Genomic DNA, 27437 nt, shown 5'->3' on the forward strand with positions numbered 1-27437 from the left:
AAGTGTCGTTTAAAACTACCCTTTTGTGAGAAAGCTGCATCACACAGGTCACACTTGAAAGGCTTCTCTCCAGTGTGGTTCATCATGTGATTTTTGAGAGAACTCTTCAGTGAGAAAGCTGCATCACACAGGTCACACTTGAAAGGCTTCTCTCCAGTGTGGGTCATCACATGGTATCTGAGACCACGATTCCTTGAGAAAGCTGCATCACACATGTCACACTTGAAAGTCTTTTCTCCAGTGTGGATCACCATATGTAGTTTGAGATAGCTCTTCAATGAGAATGTTGCATCACACAGGTCACATTTGAAAGGCTTCTCTCCAATGTGGGTCACTGCATGTTGTTTGAGACGACTTTTTTTGTGAGAAAGCTGCATCACACATGTCACATTTGAAATGCTTCTCTCCAGTGTGGCTCTTCACATGTTGCTTGAGAGAGATCTTCCATGAGAAAGCTGCATCACACAGGTCACATTGGAAAGGCTTCTCTCCAGTGTGGGTCACTGCATGTTGTTTGAGATCGCTCTTTTGTGAGAAATCTGCATTACACTGGTCACATTTGAAAGGCTTCTCTCCAATGTGGGTCATCACATGACGTTTGAGTTTACTCTTTGCTGAGAAAGCTGCATCACACAGGTCACATTTGAAAGGCTTGTCTCCAGTGTGGATCATCATGTGTTTTTTTAGATTATCCTTTTGTGGGAAAGCTGCATCACACAGGTCACATTGGAAAGGTTTATCTCCAGTGTGGCTCACCATGTGTCGATTGAGAGAACCCTTCCGTGAGAAAGCTGCATCACACAGGTCACATTTGAAAGGCTTCTCTCCAGTGTGGATAATCACATGATATTTGAGTGCATTATTCTCTGGGAAAGCTGCATCACACAGGTCACACTTGAAAGGCTTCTCTCCAGTGTGGGTCACCATATGTAGTTTGAGAGAACTTTTCCATGAGAAAGCTGCATCGCACAGGTCACACTTGAAAGGCTTCTCTCCAGTGTGGGTCATCACATGATATTTGAGACCATTATTCCCTGAGAAAGCTGCATCACACAGGTCACACTGGAAAGGTTTCTCTCCAATGTGGGCCATCATGTGATATTTAAAATGACTTATGAGATAGGTATTCCACATGAGTTTCTCTTTGTTCCATGATGAATATACAGAATTTTTAGATACCTTTTCCAAGATGTTGATATTTACCCTCAACCTGTAAGAAAAAAATACGTTCGACATTAACTTTTTGAGAGCTTGTAAAAGGTGTAACACGAGCATAAACAAATACAGTGGAGCATTTAATGAAAATGCAGTAGGGAAAGGGAACAAAAAAAAAGCCTAATATAAATCTTATATAAACACTCGGAAGGATTTTTTTAAGAATAACACTAAGAATCGTGTATTCTTAAAAAATTCTTTACTAATATAAATCTTTCACTTCCAAGGATTTATATAAGATTTATTTAATGAAAGAATTATTTTTATAGAATACCACCATTTACCTCTTTGTTATGATGATGCTTACCAGGCGTCATGGAGTGCGAGTGGGTATACGTGGATGAGGGTGTTGGCATCTAAATTATATTTATTTTGTGGTTGTAGCTGAGTGACTCCTGAATTCTGTGAACTAGTTTGATATTTTCTGTGTTTATCATTACTCAGTGAAAGAAAACAAGTAATAGATCAGATTTCATATTTAATAAGGCAAGTAGCGTGATGTCGTCCATTAGGCATTTGATGTTGCACACAAGAATTTGGCTCGTATTTAAGAGGTTAAAGGAAGAAGATATGGAAGGATGAACAAATACTAAAAATGATGGGGTTGCACAGAACAAACATAGATTGGGACAGTATATAATCAGGAAATAATAAGGCAAAAGACTGGCTGAATAAATGTTATAGAGGTAGAGGACATACGAAAAAAGAGAAGTCTACAGTAGCATCATTGGATACAAAATATCTTTGTCAAATTTTCAGAGAGGAGTAGACACACACACCAATCAAGGATGTCATAAATCAACTTTGGAGAGATTCACTAGAATCTGATATTGATTTCTACAGCAAATCTCTTGTTTTCCATTTTTTGGGGAAAAACAAGAGAAATTCCATACATATATCACTACAAGACTATAACAAAATAAAAATCTTATTTGTGACATCCTTGAGTGAGAAGTCAATTACTTCTAGTCTAGGTGCAAAGTGGGAAAGGTTTATTGAATTATAGTTATTCAGTGGAAACGGCCACTTCAAATGAGTTACAAGTAATTTGTGCCCTGTAGCAATCTTACTCATAAATCAACATGTGATTGAATTTTTTAGGTGACTGGTAATATGAAAATTAATAGGAAAATAATAAGATGCAGCAATGGATGAATAAATATTACAAAGAGAAAGAAATCAGAAAAAAAAGTGTGATGAAGGATATACAAGCACAGTCAACTGGAAATAAGAAATATTGGTAAAAACTTCACAGAGGCTTACATCCACCCACCAAGGATATCAGAAATGAGTCATTTTTGTGAATTGTTTATTGGTTTCTACAGCACATCACTTGGTTTCCATTTATCAGGGAACACCCCCCCCCCAGGATGAGTAAACATGAGAATTTTGGCAGAAATAGTACCACAAGCCCATAAATAAATCTACAATAGGTTTATGTCTGCTATCTTAGAGTGAGAAAAACTAATCTAGTCAACCGAGCTTTACCTATTTAAAAATATGGCTAAAGTCTATTCCAATAAGAAGTTACACTTGATTTCTGCCATGCAGCTTAGTACAGTTGGTAATCCATTAGACTCCTGCTCCACACAGGCACCAGCAAGATGCAGATTCCTCACCCCCTTCAGAAAATATTATATTTCTCCATTTTGTTCATAAGATAGGAAATTTTGGCTTCAATCATTGGAAACAGCAAACACTCTACCACTAAAACAAAAATTTCAAAACTCTATAGGATAAAAACCTGAGTAATTATGTGGAATTGAAGTCAAGGAAAAGATAGTATAGTTTCATATACATCATTATTTACAATTGATGTTTACAGCAATTATGATATCATATTTAGAATATGTGTCCAAACCATCCCAATACTGTTTCATCAACCCTATCTCCCAACTCCCTTTCCACCCATTCTCCTCCTCACCTCCTCATTTCTCACTCTATCCAGCCTAGTAACCCCTATCATACTTCTCAGGCACCTCAACTCAAACACATTCAAACTCCTCCTCTCTTATGTTCCATGTTTCTGCTCCATACAATGAACAAAATGTAGAAATATATTTTCTCAAGGTGAGGAATTTGCATCTTGCTGGTGCCTGTCTGGGGCAGGAGTCTGAAGGACTACCAGCTGTACCAAGTTGCATGGCAGAAATCAAATATAATTTCTTACTGGAATGGAGTGGTTAGGTTACACTCAACCCCCACCCCCTATTCTATCACTACTAAAACAGTATAATGATTGTAGCCTGTTGAGTTAAGATTGTCTAGAAACAACCACTTCAAATGAATTGCAAATACTTTTGTGTGTAAATCTATCTATGACCATGGCAATCTTAATCACGAAGACAACATTATTGGAGCCAGCACTGATCTTTGTGCAACTCCAAGTCACCTCTTTCTCTCCTCTGTTCCAGAGTTGGTAACTCCAATTTTAACAGTCCTTCTTCATATCAAAGTTTTGATAGTTCTGGGCCATCCTTTTAGCTGCTCTTTGGATTCTCTCAATCTTCTTTATATTCTTTTTTGTATTGGGTGACCCCAGTGTTACTGCATACTTCAATTTAGGTCTTATCATTGTGACTAGTATTTTCTTTATCATATCTTCATACAAGTAGGTAAAAGCCACTTTTATTGCTCTTAGTAAATTGTAGGTTTCAACAACAATCTTGTTTATATGTTTGTCAGGGGACATATCTTTTGTGGTAATCACTCCCAGGTCTTTTTCAGATCCTTCTTTCTTAACTTCTTTTTCATCAATTTTGTGTGTGTATTTACCTAGTTGTATTTTATGGGAAGAGAGCTATGCTCGTAGTGTCCTGCTTTTGTATCTCTCCGCATCCAGTTTATTCTTAAAATCTTGTATAGTTTTGGCACTCACTGTTTCCTCCTTCAGTTTGTTTCAGATATCTATCACTCTATGTGGGAAGCTATTCCTTTTCAAATCCCTTGTGTAACTGTCCTTCTTTTGTTTCTTCTCATGTCCTCTTGTTTTTCTTCTGCCCATTTTAATAAGTCGTCTCTATCAAGACTTTCCATCCCTTTCATAATTCTGTATATATTCAGCAAGTCACCTCTTTCTCTTCTCTGTTCCAGTGTTGGTAGATTTAATTTTTCCAATCTTTGTATGTTAAGTTGCAGAGTGTTGGTGCCATTTTTGTTGTTGCTCTTTGAATCCTTTCTGATTTCTTTGTTTTTTTGTACAATGTGCCCATAGTGTCGTAGCATACTCCAATTTTGGTCTTATCAGTGTAATTAATATTTTCTTTCTTCATTCATGTAGTTGAAGGTCACTTTCATTGATCTTAGGTTAAAAGTTTCTCCAACTAGTTTGCTGACATGTTTATCAGGTGTCAAGTAACTTCAGATGATTACTCCAAGGTCCCTTTCTAAATTGATTTTTTTTACTTCTTTAGTACCAATTTTATATTGACCCGATATTCTATTTTTGATTTTTCCAAATTCCATTATACTACATTTCTTAATGTTGAAGTTCACTTCACACTTCTGACTCCATTTCCATATTTTGTCCAGGTCTTCTTGTAGTGATTTGCAGTCTTCCTCTGTGCTTACTCGCTTTAGTAGTTTCATATCATTTATATATATGGCAAACATTACTGGAGCCAATACAGAGCCTTGTGGGACGCCACTTTTCATATCTTCCCAATTCGAGTTTTTGCCTTTAAGTACCACTCTCATTTTTCTCCCACTCAAGAAATCTTTCATCCATTCCAGTAACTTAACTTGTATTCCACCTATTATTTCAATGTTTCTTATCAGCTATTTATGTGGTACTTTGTCAAAAGCCTTCTGCAAGTCTAGGAAGGCGCAATCTGCCCAGCCTTCTCTTTCTTTTATTATTTCTATTAATCTTCAGTAAAAGCATATTAAGTTTGGGGTACATGATCTTCCACTTCTAAAACCAAATTGTTTAGGGTTTAGTATTTTATTCTCTTCCAAGTGTTTGATCCATTTGTTTCTGATAACTTTTTCACATTTTTTGCTACTGTGCTTGTAAGGGATACCGGTCTGTTGTTTGTAGGATTTTCTTTGTCTCTTCCTTTATATATTGGTATGATATTTGCATTTTCCCAATCTTGTGGTACTTTTCCTACTTTGAGTGAGAAGTCAATTATCTTGTGTAATTTGTCTGTTAGTTCATCTATACACTCTTTCAATATCCAATTTGCAATTCCATCTGGTCCATGTGATTTCCTAACATCCAGGTTTTTTATTTGATCTATTATTTCTTTCAGTGTTACCTTTATTTCTTTCATTTCAAGGGATCTTTCTCATAGTCCATCCTCCCAAATTTGTGAGCTTTCAATTGTAAAAACAGACCTGAAGTGTCTGATCATAACTTTAGCCATTTCTATATCCATATATTCTTTATTTCCTTCATGCAGTTTCTCTATTTCATGTTTATCTTTTAGTTTATCATTTACTTACCTGTAAAAGAGTTTGGGTTGATCTTTGCATTTGTCTATTATATCTTTTTCATAGTTTCTTTTTATTTTCCTGCGTATAATCACATATTCATTCCTAAGTTTTGTATATGTTTGCCATTTGGATGGTTTTTTGCATTTTTTCTATCTTTTCCAGGCTTTGATTCATCTATCTTTAGCCTCACTCTCATTTTGTTATACCAACACTTTATATACACCTCTTTTTGTTTCTTCTTTGGTACATATTTTTTTTGTCCCTTCTTATACTTTTCTTTTAGTATTTTCCATTTCTCTTCCCTGTTTGTTTCTTCTTTTGAAAATTTTTCCCAGTTATCATTTTGAAAAGACTTTCTAAGTTTTACTAAGTCCGTTTTGTTGTACATTAATCATCCTTCTCTAAGTTTTTCATTTCTTCTCATGTCATTTTGTTCTTTTAGTTCAAACTCTATTAGTATGTGGTCACTCTTCCCAATTGGTGTCTTATAATCCATTTTATTCACGATATCAGATTCAGATGTGAATATTAAGTCTAGTTTCGATGGTTCTTCATTGTTTCTATATCTAGTATTTTCCTTTACCCATTGAGTTCCTCTCCACCTTTTACTGTCATATCTTCCCAGATCATTTTCTTTGCATTAAAGTCACCCATAATTACTATGTTTCCACCCTCTTTCAGTAACTCAATGCACTCTTTGTGTCTTCCAGTAATTTGGAATGATCACTGTCAGACCAGCCCTGTGTTTTTGGGGGCACATATACTACTATAAATTTTCTACTTTTCATATTACTATTTACAACTTTAATCATAGTCATTTCCACATTATATTTACCTTCTTTTATCTTTGTCACATTTAAGCCTTTTTAAGTCAATACCATGACTCCTCCCCTCTGTCTATCCATTCTATTTTTCGCCCAATGGTTGTATAGACCTCGTCCCACCATACTTGTTGATAGAGGATCTTTCAGCTTTGTTTCCACAACTCCCATTATGTGTGTGTGTGTGTATTTACCTAGTTGGCGAACTCTTTAAATGAAAAGGAAAAGGAGAAGGAGTACAAGAAGAAGCTGAGAGAGGAGTGGGAGGAAGTGAAGGATAGAGTAGAGCTAGGAGTGGAGGAGAGAAGGAATGGGGGATGTTTCAAGGAGGGAGTCACAAAGTGTGCAAAGATGGTGTGTGGAACAAGAAGAACAGGAGGAAATTGAAGGAAGGGTAGTGAGTGGTGGGATGAGGAAACAAAGAGGGTTGTAGAAGAGATGAAGCAAGCTTTCACAGATTGGTTACAAAATAGGACGAGGGAGTCATATGAGAGGTACAAAGAAAAGAAAAGTAAAGCACAAGGTAAAGGAGGCAAAGAGGAGAGCAGATGTGAAATGGGGAAAGGGTATGACAAAAATTTTTGAAAGTAATAAAAAGATGTTTTGGAAAGAAATTAAGAGAGGAAGAGGAGACGAATCAAGTAGAGGAGAAAAGGTAAAAGGTGCAGATGGTCAGATGATAATGGAAGAGAAGGCAGTTAGGGGAAGATGGGCAGAATATTTTAGGGAGTTGCTAAATGTGAAGGAGGATAGGGAGGAAAAGATAGTTGCAGTGGGAAGTGCTAAGAAAATGAGAGTGATGAGTGAGGAAAATAAGGAAGGATGAAGTGAAGGCAGCTGTAGATGATGAAAGCAGGTAAGGCACCTGGTCTGGATGGATGCCATGTAGAATGTCTCAAAAAAGGAGGTACAGTGATAGTGGACTGGCTGGTGAAGTTATTTAATGTTTGTGGGAGAGAGGGTAGAGTGCCGGAGGACTGGAGGAGTGCCTGTATAGTTCCACTTCACAAGGGAAAAGGGGACAAGTGTGAGTGTAGTAGTTTCAGAGGGATTAGCTTAAGTGTAGTTGGGAAGACTTATGGGAGGATCTTGATTGAGAGGATTAGGAGAGGAACAGAGGGCATAATTGGTGAGGAACAGTGTGGATTTAGCACAGGTAGAGGTTGTGAAGATCAGATTTTTGTGGTAAGACAGATATGTGAGATAGCTATAGAAAAGGGAAAGGATGTTTTTGGGCTTTTATGGATCTGGAAAGGGCTTATGACAGGGTATACAAGAAAGCACTGTGGGAGGTTTTGCAGATATACGGGACAGGAGGAAAGCTTCTAGGATGACCCATCATCCAGGAGGTGCTAAGATAACAGGGAGGGTGGAGGGGTGTAGAGTGTATTCAGGGATGGAATGGGTGGGAAGGTTTTTATGCCTTTTCCTTTTTGGCTACCTCCCTTGTAAGGGGGAAAAAGCCTTGGTATGTGTATAAATGTATTACACAAGAAGGGAGCTATACTCATGGTGACCCATCTTTGTACCTTTCAGCATCAATTTTTTTCTTAAAATCTTGAATAGTGTTTGCACACACTGTTTCTTTGTCTAATTTGTTCCAGGTATCACTCTGTGTGGGAAGCTATTTTTTTCAGATCTCTTCTGTAATTATCTTTTTTGAGTTTCTTCTCATGTCCTCTTATTTTTCCATTGTCCCATTACAATAATTCATTCTTATGTAAGATTTCCATTCCTTTCATAATTCTATAGATAGTAAGTCTCCTCTTTCTCTTCTTTGTTCCAGAGTTGGTCATTCTAATTTGAACAGTCTTTGTTCATATGTCATTTTGGAAAGAGTTGGTGCCAGTTTTGTTGTTGCTCTCTTGTATTCTTTCTAATTTTTTTTATATTCTTTTTTGGTACTGGGTGTCCAAAGTGTTGCAGCATACTCGAGTTTTGGTCTTATTAGTGTAGTTAAAATTTATTTTTATCATTTCCTCGTCCAAATAGACAAATGCCACTTTTATTGACCTCAATGGATTGTAGGTTTCTCCAACTACTTTATCAATAAGTTTATCCAGTGTCACGTCTTTCCTGATCATCAATCCAAGGCCTTTTTCTGAGTTTACTTTTTTGACCTTTTTTTCACCAATTTTATGATCTCTCAATATTCTGTTTTTACTTTTTCCAAATTCCATTATACTATCATTTCTTGATATTGAATTTCACTTCCCACTTTTTAGTCTATTTCCAGATCTTGTCCAAGTCTTGTTGTAATGAGTTGCAATCCTCCTCCATTCTTTCTTTAGTATTTTTGAGTCATCCACAAAGAAATTCATATAACACACTACTCCTTTATCCAAGTCATTGTGTGTTTAGGATTGTAATGATTTGAGGCATAATCTTGTCTCTAAATAAACTGTACTTGATTAGCATATACCATTGCCTAGGTTTGGTCAATTTTTAGAAGTGCACACCTACATGATATAGCATTAGAAAATTATTTATTTTGTTAATTATAATACATCAACATAATATACATTTTTCTTGGCAGAAATTAATAACAAAAAGTTGCTAAAACTGATTTACTAACAAAGAAAGTTGCAGCGGGTCAATGATACATCATGTTTGTTTTGATGGATGCCAAGGTTGAAGAAATTAAAGGATAGTAAATTCATTTATTCTAACCTAACCTAACTTCACCTATGCTACCTAACATATGTCACCTAAGCTGTATTTAGTAATGTGGTACCTATAACTCTATAGATCCATCGGGTCGTCGTCATGGATGCTGATGGCCTGATTAAGCACTTGTTTGGACTGCGTGGAGTAGAGCTGTTGCATAGCTTGAAGGAAGCCCTACTATCTTTGTAACAGCATTTATTAATGTCAACTGGATTTGGAGACCACCCGGTTCACAACATGAAAGTCATTGTCTAACTTACATGGCATCTATATGCTATGCTCGCAGCTTCATTTGATAGTATATTTGCTTTTAGTAAGGTTTTGTTGTTGTTTTTCGCCAAGAAAAACTGATACCATGGTATAGGTACCCCGGAATCCGCGCGCGGCGCCACTGTCGACCATGTAATGTTTACGTCGCCATTTCTTGCGGACCACCAGCTTCTGTTTAGTTAATTTGAATGCTTCCCGCGTTCAGCGGATGCGCAATATAATTAAAATTACCTTGTTGTTTTGCAAGTATATGCCCAATTCTTTAAATAGAAAATGTCTTCAGCGATTCGAACGGAAATTTGGTTATCAAACTCGGTAACATAGTTTTCCGAGTAAAAATATTAAGGTAAGGTATCACTAAATATTATTTAAATGTACATAAACGTGTTTATCAACCTATTTTCTCCCGGATATGAGAAGCTTAAGAGCGTTGATCACTTAATGTTTGAGCTTAGGGTCAGCACATATAGGCATATCACCCATGAATCTTAAGCGTCCAGTTCGTATTTGATTTTGTTTACACCACCATTGACGACCAAAACCACACAATGACGGTTTTTGCTTAAATGCATTATTTATATAGAAAAAATAGCACATGGTCGCATTATTTGACATATTTTCTTCAAAATGTGTGATTTCCATGTAAAATGATTGAAGAGAAGTTACGTTTTTATCCTCTGCAAAATTACTAACCGGCAACCAAGGCCGACCAAACCAAAACGCTGGCTTTTGCTCAAATGTATAATTTTAAATAAAAATTAGCATATGGTTGTATTGTCTGACCTATTTTCTTTAAAATGTGTGACTTCCATGTAAAATCATCAAAGAGAAGTTACGTTTTTATCCTCTACAAAATTACCAACCGCCAACTGCCGACCAACGTCGACCAAAGCCAAAACCACGCAATGACGGTTTTTGCCCAAATGCATAATTTATATATAGAAAATAGCATATGATTGCATTATTTGACATATTTGCTTTAAAATGTGTGAATCCCATGTAAAATCATCAAAGAGAAGTTACGTTTTTGTCATGCAAAAGCCGTCATTGGTTGGGTTTGGTCGGCGTTGGTTGCCGGTTGGTAATTTTACAGAGGATAAAAGCGTAACTTCTCTTCGATCATTTTACATGGAAATCACACATTTTAAAGAAAATAGGTCAAATAATGCAACCATATGCTATTTTTTATATATATATTATGCATTTGAGCAAAAACCGTTATTGTGTCGTTTTGGTCAGCGTTGGTTGACTTCGGTCGGCGCTTAGCGAGACCCACCATTGACAGCTTCATGATTGCCATGAAAAGGCAAATATGGTATGATGGAGATGTCTCACATTGTTTTTGACATGCTCATGTGATTTGTTAACCCTTAAAACCCAAGTATACCGAATTTTAATGAAATTGGACCAGTGGTTTAGAGTTAATGTGTATTTCTTTACCGAAATCTTTACAGAATACCACCCTTAATTCTAACACTTTGTTATGGTAAAGTCTAGCCAAAAATGCGGGCTAAAAAAATGATTTAAAAAATTGTATCTCCCTTATTTTTCAAGCTATTTCAAAAATTTAAAAAGCGTTTTGTTTCTAATAAAGTTGTCTTTCATACGCAACAATAATTCAAGGGTTATTTGTTTTTTGAAAATTTTGTGGGGGTACCTACATGGTAATGTAAATGTTTTAGAATTCACAAAATTATTAATTTTCTATTGCTATATCACAGGTGCGCACTTCTAAACATTTACTGATTAACCATTGCCTAGGTTTTGAATAACCTACGCATTGACAATTCTTTCCCCAATATTTTTTGTAAAATACCCCTGCGTCATTCCAGTCGTTGCCTCATCATCTCATCCCTTGGAATATTTCTCTAGTATTTGCTCCAAGTCGAAAGACATAATGAAGTTGAAGATGTTGGCAGCACCAAATAAAATTGAGTGAATCCATTAAGGAACCTTTCACCCCTTTCCCCAATACGGGAGAAAGGGAGAAATGCGAATGTAATATTTTGTAACAGTAACAAAGTATTGAAGATCAAACTCGGAAACATGCGCGGTTCTACATCGATGAACGTATACCAATTTGAGCCTAAGTACGATCAATTGGTGAGTAGGAGACGGGACCCCATGAGCATTACTCCTTTCCTGTATACTGCAATTAATTAAATACATACGAATGCAAACATTACCTTCTTTGTTTGGAAGAGTGAGGACTATATGACGCTGGGCTCCGGTATGTAAACAAAGATGGCGGAGAGTCTAGGAAAACGAGACCCGCATATTATTTAAATACAGTGTGTAAAATTACAAGGAAGGTACAACAAGCATTTAACCACAATGGAACATAAGTGTTAAATGCTTTTTGAACCATCTTCGCAATTTTACAACTGACAAAGAAAATGAAAAAAGTATTGTTAAAAAGAGACAGGCTTATAAGAAATACAAGTGCTCCGGTGCATCTAATGACTATCAAAGTTATGTATTAATACAGAAAGATTTAAAAAAGACAGAAAAAACGACAATACGAAATGAATATAGCTGATAAATCCAAAGGGTATCCCAAAGAATTCTATAGTTACATTAGAGATAAAAAGGTTATTAGGAATCACATTGGTCCACTATTATATGCTGACAGTCAACTTGAATATTCAAATGAAGGAATATGTGATATTTTAAAAAATAATGTTAGTTCAGTATTCGTAATTGAAACACCTCAAAGTGAGCTCCAAACTGAAACCTGTGAATATTTTGGTGTAAAGTTTCTCACTATGGTAAATATAACAAAAGAAAAAAATAAAAGGTGTATAGTGAAACTCAAAGTTAATAAAACACCAGGGCCTGGCGGTTGGCATCCAAGAATCTTAAAGGAAATGAAAAATGAGATTGTTGTTCCATTAGAAATTATTTTCAAGAAATCCATCATATCCGGAGATGTCCCAAGAAAATGGAAGCTAGCTAACGTTACTCCCATATTCAAAAAAAGGCGACAAAAAGAAACCAAATAACTACAGGCCTTTAAGTTTGACTTCAATCGTAGGAAAAAAAAGATGGAAACTACCATCAGAGATACTATCGAACATCATTTAGAAAGTAACTGTTTGATAAATGATAGGCAGCATGGGTTCAGACGGAAACGTTCTTGCGTGACTAACTTACTCGAATTCTACAACACGGTCATCTCGAATTATGACAAAAGAAACAATATAAATATAATATATCTAGACTTTGCAAAAGCTTTTGATACCGCACCCCATGAAAGACTACTTACTAAATTAGGTTCACACGGAGTAAGTGGTAGCCTATTAAATTATACTAGTAATTGGTTGAATGATCGAAAACAGAGAGTTGTTTTAAATGGAAAAACTTCTGGACGGAAAAATGTTACGAGTGGAGTTTCTCAGGGTTCCATTCTTGGTCCACTTGTATTCATAGTATATATGAATTATATAGACCACGGACTAAAATCTACTGTTTCTAAATTTTCTGATGATACAAAACTGTATGGAATGGCAAATGATCACTTAATTAGATTTTCAAGAAGATTTACACAAATTACAGCAATGGTCTAAAAAGTACGTACATACATATACCAAGGGTTTTTCCCCCTTACAAGGGGGGTAGCCAAAAAGAAAAAGGCATAAAATCATTCCCACCCATTCCATCCCTGAATATACTCCACACCCCTCCACCCTCCCTCTTATCTTAGCACCTCCTGAATGACGGGTCATCCCTGCACCTTGTCCACTGCCCTGGGTCAGAAGCAGTGTCGCAAGACACAGCACATCCACAGCAAGGCCGCTTCATTAAATCGGTGACCTCCTCCTCTCCGTCCTACCATTGCATAAAATGAGAAGACGGGGAGAAATCCCTTCGGCCTGCATCAAATTTTGCTCACACATACTACCTCACTCCCCATCCCCCCGCCCATTCCACCTCATGCAATCACAACATCATCCATATACAATCATTCTCCATTCACCCCTGTCTTCTGTCCTCTCCCGTCCTTCCTCAACAGACATTCCCCTGTTCCCCAAAGCCCCGTTCACCCCATCCATCCACCTCATCCGAGGACGTCCCCTCATGTTCACTCCCTCCACATCTGCCTTCCACACCTCATTTACTAGTCTTTCTTCACTCATTCTTTCCATGTGTCCAAACCATCCTAATATTCTTTCATCAACCCTATCTCCCAGCTCCTTTTCCACCCCTGTTCTCCTCCTCACCTCCTCATTTCTCACTCTATCTAGCCTAGTAACCCCCATCATACTTCTCAGACACCTCATCTCAAACACATTCAAACTCCTCTCTTCTTCTCTTATGTTTCATGTTTCTGCCCCATACAATGCTGTTGGCACAATCACTCCTTCATACAGTCTCCTCTTAGCATCCATTCCCAAATGTCTATTCCTCATTACACTCTTTAATCCACCAAGGCATTTACTCGCTTCTCTCAATCTACATTCTACCTCCACCTTCACTCCACCTTTTCCTGCCACATTTGCACCCAAGTATCTAAAACTATCCACTTCCTCTAGTCGCTCTCCCTTAATGCTCACTTCCAGTCTACTGCCACTTTCACCCCTTGTACATCTCATCACCTTACTTGTACCTACATTTATCTTTAACTTTCTTCTATCACACGCTCTCCCAAACTCTGTCACCAACTTCCTCAATCCCTCCTCCGATCCTGCCACAAGCGCAGTGTCGTCAGCAAACAACAGCTGGCTCACCTCCCACTTTTCTCCATTTTCTTTAACCATATCCAATCCCTGACCCACTACCCTTGCAATTACCTCTCGCACTACCCCATCCATGTATAAGTTGAACAGCCAGGGCGACATAACGCATCCTTGATGAAGTCCCACCTTTACCTCGAACCACTCACTCTCTCCATTTCCAATCCTGACACAACCTCTACTACTCTCATAAAAACTCTTGACAGCTCCCAGAAGCTTTCCTCCTATCCCGTATATCTGCATAACCTCCCACAGTGCCTTCCTGTCTACCCTGTCTGAAGGTGACCTTTTTAATGGTGGAGTCAAGTTTGCAGATAATTCAAGTGGAGCCGATGGTGAAGGGATTGAAGCTGTTGATACAGATCCTGAAATGGAAACAGAAAATTTTATCATATTGCATAATTTATAAATGAATAAATGAATGAATACAGTGTGATTTACGCTACTTTTGAGTACAGTAGTTATTATTTAGATAATGATTATATTCACACAAGCCACTAGATTATTTGGAAATAATTAACAGGATATGAAATAGGTGGGCTTGGAATTCAGTCCACACAGGATTCAGTCCACTTTTAAATTCACTAAAAATAATGGGTTAGTTGGGTTAAGTTAAGCTAAATCCCTTTGGGCTGAATCCCATGTGGGCTGAATTCCAATGAAACCTTTGAAATATATTACACAATGTTGAATCAAATGAATAACAATCATCTAGGCCCCAAAAATGAGTGGATACAGTATATTATAGTGATATAGTCATTATCCAAATTTAGAAGTAATGAAGTTGAAGTATCATCTCTTAAGGCCTTCACATTTTTATTACACTTGCTCTCCATTGTCCACCAAATTTATATAGTTGGGTATGAAAAGGGAGAAACTCACACAATATAAGTAAATTGATTTACCTGGGTCATCAATTTCTTCTTCTGTATGCTGTGGATGACCTTGGCATTTATCTATGTGAGATTTTAATCTTGACACAATGCCCTGTAGTTCCTGGCTGCAGTCTTTGCATTTAGCTGGGTACCCTCTGCCTGAAGTTGTTGGTAGTTTTTCAAAATAATTCCTGACAGGATCATTTTTTTTTTCTGCCTGAAGGAACCACTCTGCCAGGTCCAGAAGATATCCTTCCTGGTTGATTCCAAAGCAGCAACTGACTCAGTGAGAAGCTGCTTACCTAGAACAAGTTTCAACTAGAATCTTGTTGAAACTTGTTGTGGGCTGCTTATACCGTTCCTTGTATACTGCTCCTTATATTGATATGCTAAAAATGTCCTTTAGCAATGATATCGCATATCAGATAGCAACCCCACAATATTTGAAATCTATAAAGAAAATCTATTTAAATCAAATAAATGTGATTTAAATAAAAAAAAAGATTTTTTAATTTTCAAAAATAAAAAAATAAATATATGTATATATATATATACAAAAAATCGCCAACCCTGGTGCCCACTAACCTCATACAATAATACCTGTTAAGTCCGGCTAAAATTGACATTTCAAAGCATAACAGTGCCTTAAAAATAGTTTCTTATTTCACTATAAAAGTTTATATTAGCTTATACTGCATTCAGTAAGTCAATAGTTGATATATTTGTCCTATACACAATGTTAGGTTTCTAGTTTTGATATATTTGTCCAATATAAAATGTTAGGTTACAAAGAAAGCAATGGCCTCCGCTAGCGGACCAAGGGATCTAGGTGCGCACGTCCTGTGTAATAGTAGTCCTTGATATATATATATATATATATATATATATATATATATATATATATATATATATATATATATATATATATATATTATATACATTATATGTGTTTATGTGTCTGTGTGTGTGTATGTGTGTGTGTGTGTGTGTGTGTGTCTGTGTGTGTGTCTGTCTGTCTGTGTGTGTGTGTATGTGTACGTTTGTGTGTGTGTGTACGTTTGTGTGTGTGTGTGTGTGTGTGTGTGTGTGTGTGTGTGTGTGTGTGTGTGTGTGTGTGTGTGCATGTGTGTGTGTGTGTGCTCGCGCGCGTGTATGTATAAACTGCTACCATCCAAAACAAAATTATCTTGAAAAATTCACGAAAACAACAAATTCAACAGAACAAGAGAAGATATCACAACTCGACCTAGCAAGTGTAGCATAGTGTATTGTAACATGGTATGCTGTACAGCACAGAGCAAAGCTCGGTTTAGCGCGACACAGTTATGCCCTTACCAACCTCAACGCCTCTCGAACTAAAGCCATTTCATACGACCAACAAGGGCCCTTTTCATACTACTGCTACGCGTGATAGTCACGCAGGGCCACGCATACCAAGCGACAGATATTCGTTAGCCTTCCTACACGCACCACGCGCTTTCCTGTAAGCATAACCCATCAATTAATGAATGCATAAATAGCGTTACGTGCGTTTCACTGTCACCCCTCATGCAACAGATTTTGCAACATGGCGCAGTGAGTAAGATACCCTTGCAACAGTGACACAAAACCGACGATAAGCTAATAAATGGCGCGTGCATGAACGAAGAGTGACAGTAACATGATACGCAATTCGGCGGAGCGTACATGAACGAAGTGTTGACGGAAGTGTCGAAGGGACTAGGCGGCAGTATGCATGTTGGACCGTAGGTACAGTTTGACGCTAGACAATGGACGCCACTTTACGTGGAGTTTGGCTTTCGTAGGCATGTAGTGATGCTGACATAAGGGCCTTTCCTCCCACTCACCATGATAATGAACCTCTCGGCAGAGCTTTTTCCCGCCGCGACCGTGACCTATATACAGTACAGAGCGAACATGGCATCACACGACGCACCAGCCTACCCATGCAGACCACACCTACCCAGCCAGGCAACATGAAACAAAGGCGCGATTCACCTGCTTCACATTCTGTATATACTACCGAACCCTGTAAGAGGCCGGTAGATAGAGGGAGACATGAAAGTAGAGGGGTAGGTGAAAATATATGAACATTTTATTGGATGCTTTGAAACAATGGCCGATAGGAAGTGCAGAGTTGCATATTCTCGCTTACCGTCTTGCGTTTTGTAAACATAGGTTAGGATATCGAGAGAGTGCTGATGTGACGAAATGTATACATCAAGTCATGTTCCGCTTGCGACATAAGTGCTTACGTAAACAGTATTGCTTGAGACAGTATAACAATCTTTCTGATTGGAGAAAAGGGTGGAGGAGAGAAATTATTGGTGCATGGAGGTAAAGTCACGCCCTTAAATGGCAGCACTTATTTGTAACGTTCAAAGTTATTGGATGAATTAAATTGTGACGTCGGAGCAGACTTGAGTGGTGGGGTGTACAAGGATCACAAGAGTCCCTTGGTGCAGATTGAACCAAGTGTATTTACTAAGAAGAATATACGAAATAATGTCTCATTTTAATTTACCCCATCAAGAAATTTTAATAACTCGTGACCGAAGCTTTGATAGAAACATACTTAAGAGAAGGAAGAGGCATGGGGCCTACAGATGAATAACACAAGTGACTAATTGTTAGTGGCAGTGGAGCTAACACAGACAAGCTCTCAGGTTGACCCGTCATCGCACCCTGCGACCAGGACATGACGTCTACCAGTCATCCGGAAATTCTGCTGCTACTTAAGGTAGGCGCCCCCCTCTCCTTTCTCACCGAAGGTGGCCTCCCTTTTACTAGCACTGAATTCAACCGTTTCACGGAATACTGTGGTGTCCACCATATGGTCACCTCACCGAACTATCCCCAGTCCAATGGGCACGCCGAAGCCGCAGTTAAGGCCGCTAAGCACCTCATCCTAAAGACAGCGCCCACCGGATGTATCGACCACGAGTTCGACCGAGGCCTACTAGAATTACGCAACACCCCGTCTCCTACCGGCCGCTCCCCCGCCCAGAGCATGTACGGCCACCCTCTCCGCACTTGCGTCCCGACCCACCCGGACTCCTTTTCGGAGGAGGATTGTGTTTGCCGCGCCGCCTCTCAAGCTGACCAGGTGCAATCCCAGTGCAACGAGCAAGCTCGGCCCCTCCTCCAATTGAGTGTCGGCCAACCCACCCAGATTCAGGACCGGTTGTCCCTCCGTTGGGACAAGGTCGGGGTGCTTATGGGCCGCGATAGGTCCAAAGACAAGGAAATCTACCTCCCGAGCGGGAAACTCTGGTGGCGCAGCCTCCGCCTAGTGTTCCCTTGCCCTTCCGACGCTGTCGGCCCCGTCGCGTCCCATCCTTCGGTGGAGGGCACGCGGTCCTCGTGCGTGGATTTCCTATGATTCCCCGTCGGTCGTCTCGGCTCGAGAATAGATGTACCCCTCGCGATGGTTCTACGAGCGTGACCACAGTGCCACATAGACACGAATGACTACTTATACAGGCACCTAATAAGAGTAAGAAGGAACGTAGGCGTGTAGACATTCGGAAGCATGATGTCACATGCACGTAACCGCGCCTAGAGCTGCTAGGCAGAGTTCCGAACATATCTAGATGGATCGTCGGCAGAGTCTTCGGCCTGAGGTGGGACGCGCCCCTTCGGGGCCCAGGCCGACAGATACCCGTTTGTCTTCCTGCGTGCACCACGCGCCCTCCTGTACACATAACCCAATGATTAATAAACGCGTAAGTCGCCTTAGGTGCATTTCACTCTCGCCCCTTTGCAACTACACTTGCAACAACATGGTTCTGCCTCAGGAGTTACGAGAGAACAAGCACATGCAATAATACTACTAGACACCACGAACAAGCTCTTCTTGGCATAATTAATTACAAACCGTTCGGCAATTTCATTATTCGTCAACAATGAACAATTCATCATATGACATCTGATATTACTCTTGGAAAGACTTCATTGAAATACGAGAGTTGTCGCAAAGGATACAATAAACACTGCTAAATATATTACCGTAGATATATTTACAGTAACAGATTTAAAGTAACAATGTCGTATACACCAAATAAATTTCCACAACACTAAGATAAACAGAACTTTATCCGTCATGACGTACATAAATCTATATCCACCAGTTGCACTATTTCCTAATATTCTTGAATTTTCGTAATTACAAAACGATCCGTGCACTTCCTGGAACACTTGGAGGTCAGAATGGAAAACGGAAGACAATCTTTAAAACCCCAAGGAGAGTAAATAAAGAAACATTGCCGACCATCCCCATGATATAGGTTTGCCAATTAGAATTTAGGCACACAATCGCTATTTTTCATACCTCAATCGTTTGCAATTCGAAAATAGAGCCACTTTCGGCTGTCGTCAAGAATCTTCGGAGGAGTGATGTATTAGTAGTCAAACATCGCTATTCACACGTCACTGTTCAACACTAAATGTAGGAAAATTTAATAAATTATGGTCTATTGTGTACCTACCAAATGTAACAACGGACAAAGTAGTGGTCGGAGCTTCTTTCAATTCCCAAGTGATACAGATCGAAGGGCTATATGGATGCGGAAGGTGGATAGAACAAGGAGAAAGGGATCGTTGTGGGTACCAAGTGAACATATTAAATTTTGCTTGGATCACTTTGAGCCCGTCTTGTGAAGGATCTGGCTTATTCTACTTGAAAGGTGTGGGTCATCATGTGTCGTTCGAGGGCCCTTTTGTTGGAAAACTGCATCGCACGGGTTAGATTGGAAATGCTTCACTCTAGTGTGGTTAACTATGTGTAGTTTGAGATGACTCTTTCCTGAGAAAGCTGCATCTCACATGTCGCATTTAAAAGGCTTCTATCTAGTGTGGGTCACCAAGTGTCGTTTGAGATTAGTCTTTCGTGAGAAAGCTGCATCACACAAGTCACACTTGAAAGGCTTCTCTCCAGTGTGGGTCATCATGTGATTTTTTAGAACATTATTTGCTGAGAAAGCTGCATCACACAGGTCACACTTGAAAGACTTCTCTCCAGTGTGAGTCATCACATGATATCTGAGACCACTATTCCCTGAGAAAGCTGCATTACACAAGTCACACTTGAAAGGCTTCTCTCCAGTGTGGGTTACCATATGTTGTTTGAGAGAACTCTTCAATGAGAAAGCCGCATCACACAGGTCACATTTGAAAGGCTTCTCTCCAGTGTGGGTCATCATATGTTTTTTTAAAGTACCCTTTTGTGAGAAAGCTGCATTACACAAGTCACATTGGAAAGGCTTCTCTCTAGTGTGGGTCATCACGTGACGTTTGAGTTTACCCTTTGCTGAGAAAGCTGCATCGCACAGGTCACACTTGAAAGGCTTCTCTTCAGTGTGGGTCACCAAGTGTAGTTTGAGACTACTCTTTACTCTGAAAGATACATCACATAGGTCACACTTGAAAGGTTTCTCTCCAGTGTGAGCCATCACATGATATTTGAGAGCACTCTTTTGTGAGAAAGCTGCATCACACAGGTCACACTTGAAAGGCTTCTCTCCAGTGTGGGTCATCACATGACATTTGAGAACACCCTTTCTAGAGAAAGTTGCATCACACAGGTCACACTTGAAAGGCTTCTCTCCAGTGTGGGTCATCATGTGATTTTTGAGACTAGTCTTTCCTGAGAAAGCTGCATCACACAGGTCACACTGGAAAGGTTTCTCTCCAATGTGGGCCATCATGTGATATTTAAGATGACTTATGAGATAGGTGTGCCACATGAGTTTCTCTTTGTTCCATGATGAATATGTAGAATTTATAGATACCTTTTCCAAGATGTTGATATTTACCCTCAACCTGTAAGAAAAAAATAAGTTCGACATTAACTTTTTGAGAGCTTGTAAAAGGTGTAACACGAGCATAAACAAATACAGTGGGGCATTAAATGAAAATGTAGTAGGGAAAGGAAACAAATGACTCATAATACTGATATTACGGTGGTATTCTTAAAGGAAAAGAAAAAAAATATATACATATATACATATATATATATATATATATATATATATATACAGTATTTACTCATATATGTATATATATATATACAGTATATATATATATATATATATATATAAAAAAATATATATATATATGTATATATATATATATATAAATATATTGAAGGATTTTTTTTTAGGAATAACACTGAGAATCTTGTATTCTTAGAAAAATTTCTTTAACTATATAAATCTTTTACTTCCAAGGATTTATATAAGATTTATACAAGGAAAGACATTTTTCTTTAAAGAATACCACCATTAACCTTTTTGTTATGATGATGCCAACCAGGCATCATGAAGTGCAAGTGGGTATACATGGATGAGGGTGTTGGCATCCAAATTATATTCATTTTGCGGTTGTAGCTGAGTGACTCCTGAATTCTGTGAACTGGTTTTGGTAATATTTTATGTTTTTCATCACTAAAAGTGAAAGAAAACAAGTAATACAGCAGTGACTTCATATTTCATAATGCAAGTAGTGTGATGCATCGTACATTAGGCATTTGATGCTGCACACAAGAATTGGGCTCGCATCTAAGAGGTTAAAGGAAGATATGGAAGGTTGAACAAATACTAAAAATGATGGGGTTGCACAGAACATAGATTGGGACAGTATATAATCAGGAAATAATAAGGAAAAAGAGTGGCTGAATGAATATTATAGACGTAGAGGACATAAGAATAGACAGAAGTATACAGTAGCATCATTGGATATAAAATATCTTTGTAAAATTTTCAGAGAGAACCACTACACACACACCAATCAAGGTTGTCATATATCAACACTGTAGAGATTCACAAGACTCTGATATTGATTTCTACAGCAAATCTCTTGGTTTTTTTTTTGGAAAAACAAGTGAAATTCCACACATATACCACCACAAGCCCACAACAAAACCAAATGTTGATTTCTGACATCCTTGACTGAGAAGTAAATTACTTATAGTCAATCTATCCTGCTTTGTCCCAACCTACAACTAAGTTAGGTTAGATTCACTCCTGACTTCCATCAATCACTAAAACAAGGTGCACAGTGGGAAAACTTTATTAAGCTATAGTTATTCAGTGGAACGGCCACTTCAAATGAGTTATAAATAATTTGCATGGATATTTGTTCCCTGTAGCAATCTTACTCATAAATAAATTTTTAGGTGACTGGTAATATGAACATTAATAGGAAAATAATAAGATGCAGGAATGGATGAATAAATATTACAAAGAGAAAGAAGTCATAAAAAAAGTGTGATGAAGGATATACAAGCACAGTCAACTGGAAATAAGAAATATTGGTAAAAATTTCACAGAGGTTTACATCCACCCACCAAGGATGTCAGAAATAAATGAGTAATTTTTGTGAATTGTTTATTGGTTTCGACAGCAAATCACTTGGCTTCCATTTATCAGGGAACCCCCCCGGATGAGTAAGCTTGAGAATTTTGGCAGAAATAGTACCACAAGCCCATAAATAAATCTATAATAGGTTTATATCTATTATCTTTGAATGAAAAAAAAAAACTAATCTAGTCAACCAAGCCTTATCCATCTCTACATATGGCTAAAGTCTATTCCAATAGAAGTTACACTTGATTTCTGCCATGCAGCTTTGTTGTTGTTGTTGTCGTTCCCTAGACTGTCTGTCCGAGCAGTCCCGTCTCCCCAAGGAAGGCCACAGCCGAAACTGGGTTTTCCCACAAATCCTTTATAGAGTGTATGTTGTGTTGTTTGCGTGCATGATTGTGTATAATGCAGTCTTCCATTATGTGTTGTATGGTATGGGGTGAAGTGTTACATCCTGGGCAGCTGCTCACAACACGGTCGTCCAGCCTCTTCTGGTAGCTTAGAAGTGCTGGGTGGTGACCGCATCGCAGTCTGGCCAAGTGGACTCTGTCTTTACGTGGGAGAGAGGATTCAGAAGGGTGGATATCAGGGGGTCTGGCATGCAGCAGTGTGTTGTCTTTCAGTGTGTTAATGGAGCGGTGAGTGATATGATTATGAATATGTTTCCGGAGGCTGGTATTTGGTGGTTGTGGAGGAAGAGAAGAGAGTATCTGTGTGTAATAAAGGTCTTTGGGTGTAGTTTTAATGTTTCTTGGTGTGTGTGGGTGTTCTGCTATGTAGTGTAGCGGGTGTGATGTGTTTGTGGTGGCTGCAGCAAGTGTTTGTGTGCCTCTCATGTCGAGGTGGTCTTTGACTTTGAGGACTTTTGTTTCATGGTGTAAATGGTCTGTAGGTGATGTATTTGTGCAGCCTGTAATTGTTTTTAGGGCTTTGTTTTGTATGATTTGAAGGGTGTTGTGGTGTGTCTCACTGAGATTAGGAGCCCATGCAGGACTCGCATAATTCATCACTGAGCGTATGCATTGTTTGTATATTGTTATATTAGTTTCTTTGTTTTGTCCAAATGGTGTTCCAGTGATTGACTTAAGTGCGTTAAGTCTAGGTGTGCATTTGTTTTTTATGTTTGTGAGGTGTTGTTTGAAAGACATGGATGTATCGTATGTTACACCAAGAATTTTCGGTGTGTTTGTGTGTGGTATTAGAGTGTTGTTGATGTAGAGATGAGGTATGTATTTGTGTTCTTTTGTCCAGTTGGTGAGAAGTGTTGCTGTAGATTTGGTTGGAGCTATTTTGAGTCTGTTTGTGATGAACCATGTGTTGAGTGTGTCAAGGTAAGGCTGGATTATTTCTGCAGCTTTGTCTGTGTTACGATGTGTGCATGTGATTGTTATGTCGTCTGCGTAGGAAGAGATTTGTATTTCTGAGGTGTCTGGCGTGGGTAAGTCATGCATGTATAGATTAAATAATGTGGGGGATAGAACTGAGCCCTGTGGTACTCCGTTCTTAATGTTTCTGATGTGCGATGATTGGCCATTATATGACACATGAGCATTCCTGCCTGCCAGATAATTGGCCAGCCATCTTTTGGTGATATTGTGCATGTCTGTGTTATATATTTTATTTGTTAGGTTGTGGCGGGGGATAGCATCAAAAGCTTTACTAATGTCCAATGTTATAAGAAGTGTTCTGTGGTGGGGCCTATCTGAATTGATGCCATCTAAAATTCTTTGTGAGAGGTTTGTCAGAAGAGTGTTTGTGGAGTGTAGTGGCCTAAAACCGTGTTGTGAGTCAGCAAGGGGAATATATGGTGTGACAAGTTTAAGTATTAGGCGTTCAATGACTTTAGAGGGGGTGCAGAGAAGTGTGATTGGGCGGTGCGATGTTGGGATTGTTGGGTCTTTGTTCGGTTTTGGAATGGTGATTATTTTACCATGCTTCCAGATGTCGGGTATAGTGTTGTGTGAATAGCTGTAGTTTGCAATGTTTGTGAGTGCGTGTATACCTTGTGGTCCAATGTGTTTTAGGTGGATGTTGCTTATGTTATCAGGGCCACAGGCAGATGAGTGCTTGAGACTATGCAACGTCTACGTCGTGGGACCACCCCCCAACCCCAAGAGTTGGGGGCCAAACAGCAGCAACTACCCCTGGCCATCAGCTCTACGCAGATGCCATGTAGCTTGGTGCAGTTGGTAGTCCTTCCGAACCTGGCTCCACACAAGCACCAGCAACATGCAAATTTCTCACCTCCGTCAGAAAACATTATATCTCTCCACTTTGTTCACAAGATAGGAAATTTTCGTTTCAATTATTAGAAAAGCAGTCACTACAACTAAAATAACATTTTCAAAACTCTATAGGATAAAAAAACTGAGTAATTGTGTGGAATTGAAGTCAAGGAAAAGATAGTATAGGTTTATATACATCTTTATTTACAATTGATGTTTAGAGCAATTATGATATCAAATGTAGAATAAAATATATGCTCTACATACAATATACAGCTCCGGAACACAGTGGCGGATCCAGATTTCAAATATTAAGCCATAAACAATGAAAATTAAGGATTATTATCAATATTTTGCGTCATGATGCTCGCAGTGCAAGGGAGGTTGGGAGGGATGGTAGTTGCTGGCTCCTTTTGTCCTCCTCCTATTCCACTCACCCCTATCTTCTGTCCTCTCCTGTCCTTCCTCAGCAGACATTCCCCTCTTTCCCAATGCCCCGTTAACCCCATTCATCCATCTCATCCTTGGTTGACCCCTCATGTTCACTCCTTCCACCTCTGCCTTCCACATCTCTTTTACTAGTCTTTCTTCACTCATTCCTTCCATGTCCAAACCATCCCAATACTGTTTCATCAACCCTATCTCCCAACTCCCTTTCCACCCCTGTTCTCCTCCTCACCCCCACATTTCTCACTCTATCCAGCCTAGTAACCCCTATCATACATCTCAGGCACCTCAACTCAAACACATTCAAACTTCTCCTCTCTTATGTTCCATGTTTCTGCTCTGTACAGTGAACAAAATGTAGAAATATAATATTTTCTCAAGGTGAGGAATTTGCATCTTGCTGGTGCCTGTGTGGAGCAGGAGTCTGAAGGACTACAAGCTGTGCCAAGTTGCATGGCAGAAATCAAATATAATTTCTTACTGGAATGGAGTGGTTAGGTTACACTCAACCCCCCACCCCCTATTCTATCAACTACTACAACAGAATAATGATACTAGCTTGTTGAGTTAAGATTGTCCAGAAACAACCACTTCAAATGAAATACAAATAATTTTTTGTGTAAATCAATTTATGACCATGACAATCTGAATTGCGAAGATAACATTATTGGAGTAAGTCACCTCTTTCCCTCCTCTGTTCCAGAGTCGGCAACTCCAATTTTAACAGTCCTTCTTCATATCAAGTTTTGATAGTTTGATTACCTTTAGTAATCTTTGTCACATTTGAACCTTTTTTGGTCAATATCCTGAAACCTCCTCCTTACTTTTCAGTTCTGTTTTTCGCCCAGTGGTTATATATATACCATATCCCAATATGCTTGATGATATTGGTCCTTTCAATTTTGTCTCTACTATGCCCATCATATCAAGTTTTTCTATTTCTAGATAGTCATTAGTTCGTTGATTCCAGAGATCATACCATTGATGTTTGTGTATGCCACTTTTATTCTTGTACTTTCTTTACTTTTTTGGTTTAGGTTTCCATTTCTTTTTTTTTTGTACCATTTTTTCAGTCTCAAGTCCAGTACTCTCCAAAAAAAAATCATTTTTTTCAGTCTCTGTTTTCTTTTCATTCCTATCATTTGCTTCAATTCTGAGCACTTTATCTTCCTCTTTTTCCTCATTCATTTCCTTTTGTATTCTTATATTTTTGAATTTCTCACTATTTGCCAGTTTGACTGCCTTTGATAATACTTCCTCGACCATCATTTGGGTTCTTAGTTTTCTTTTTAGAGGTCTACGGTGTTTTTCCTTTGAGTATTTGCCTAACTGTATTACATCAATTTCTTTATAGAGATTCTGATCTTCATCCTGTATTTCTTTCAGAATTTCTTTGACTAGTTCTTTCTCCTCTTTTTCTTTTTGGTATCTATACATATCATGTTCTTCTTGTATTCCATGGACCACAATGCACTTGCCTTTGTCAACTGTGTCTCTCACCAAATTTTCCTTTTCTTTAATTACTTACCTGTCAACTTATTTAACTACTTAACTGTTAATTACTTGTTAACTGTAACTTAACTGTTTCTTTTGTATTTTCTTCCATCTGCTCTTTTAATATTTTTCTAAATTATATTCCTTGATTTTCTTGTTCTATTTTCCATTGATTCTTTATTTCAATGAGGTCTGTTTCTTTGAGTGATTCTGCTACTTTACTGGTCATAACTTGTAACTGTTCACTGACCTCCCTTTTCAGTTCATCGTTATTATTTTTATCCTCATTTTTCAATCTCTCATTTTCTCTCTTTAGACTTTCTATTTTGCTTTTTAGGTCACTCAATTCTTTGATAGTTTGCTCATTGTTTTTTTTGTAATGTAATCAGTTCTTTATGAACGGCTCAATAATCGAGTTTCAAGTCTATAATTTCTTCCATTAGTTCGTTAATTTCACAATTTCTTAGTGCGATGCTAAACCTACTTTCTCTGTCTATATCAAAGTTTTTACCTATTTCGCTTGAATTCCTTTGGAAACCTGAAAAAACATTGTTTTCCCACCTTGGATTTTTTCTTGGGGTATCAAATATACAATGGCATGTGTGTGTGTGTGTGTATTTACCTAGTTGTATTTTACGGGAAGGGGAGCTATGCTCGTGGGGTCCCGTCTTCATGTCTCATTTTATCTAAACTATTTTCAAATTCATGTATTGTTTTTGCACACACCACTTTCTCATCTAACTTGTTCCAACTGTCTATTACTCTGTGAGGAAAGCTGTTCTTTTTCAAATCTCTTCTATAGCTGTCTTTTTTTATTTTCTTTCCGTGTCCTCTTGTATTTCTGTCATCCCATTTTATCAGCTTCTCTCTATCAGTAATTTCCATGCCTTTC

The 27437-nt window shown here is 38.4% G+C and overlaps 1 protein-coding gene across 1 annotated transcript in view; it reads right to left on the reverse strand.

The window, feature by feature from the left end:
* Positions 1–300: 300 nt before the first annotated feature.
* LOC143030442 (uncharacterized) overlaps positions 301–27437 on the reverse strand; it is a 33942-nt gene continuing 6805 nt past the window's right edge. Inside the window, exon 2 of the mRNA XM_076193591.1 lies at positions 301–1210. Within this exon, the coding sequence (XP_076049706.1) occupies positions 301–1134 (834 nt within the window). The 5' untranslated portion in view covers positions 1135–1210. The remainder of the gene's footprint in view (positions 1211–27437) is intronic.

The sequence above is a fragment of the Oratosquilla oratoria genome, chromosome 12 (assembly GCF_046742065.1).
Source record: "Oratosquilla oratoria isolate Oo_2021 chromosome 12, ASM4674206v1, whole genome shotgun sequence".
Classification (NCBI taxonomy): domain Eukaryota; kingdom Metazoa; phylum Arthropoda; class Malacostraca; order Stomatopoda; family Squillidae; genus Oratosquilla; species Oratosquilla oratoria.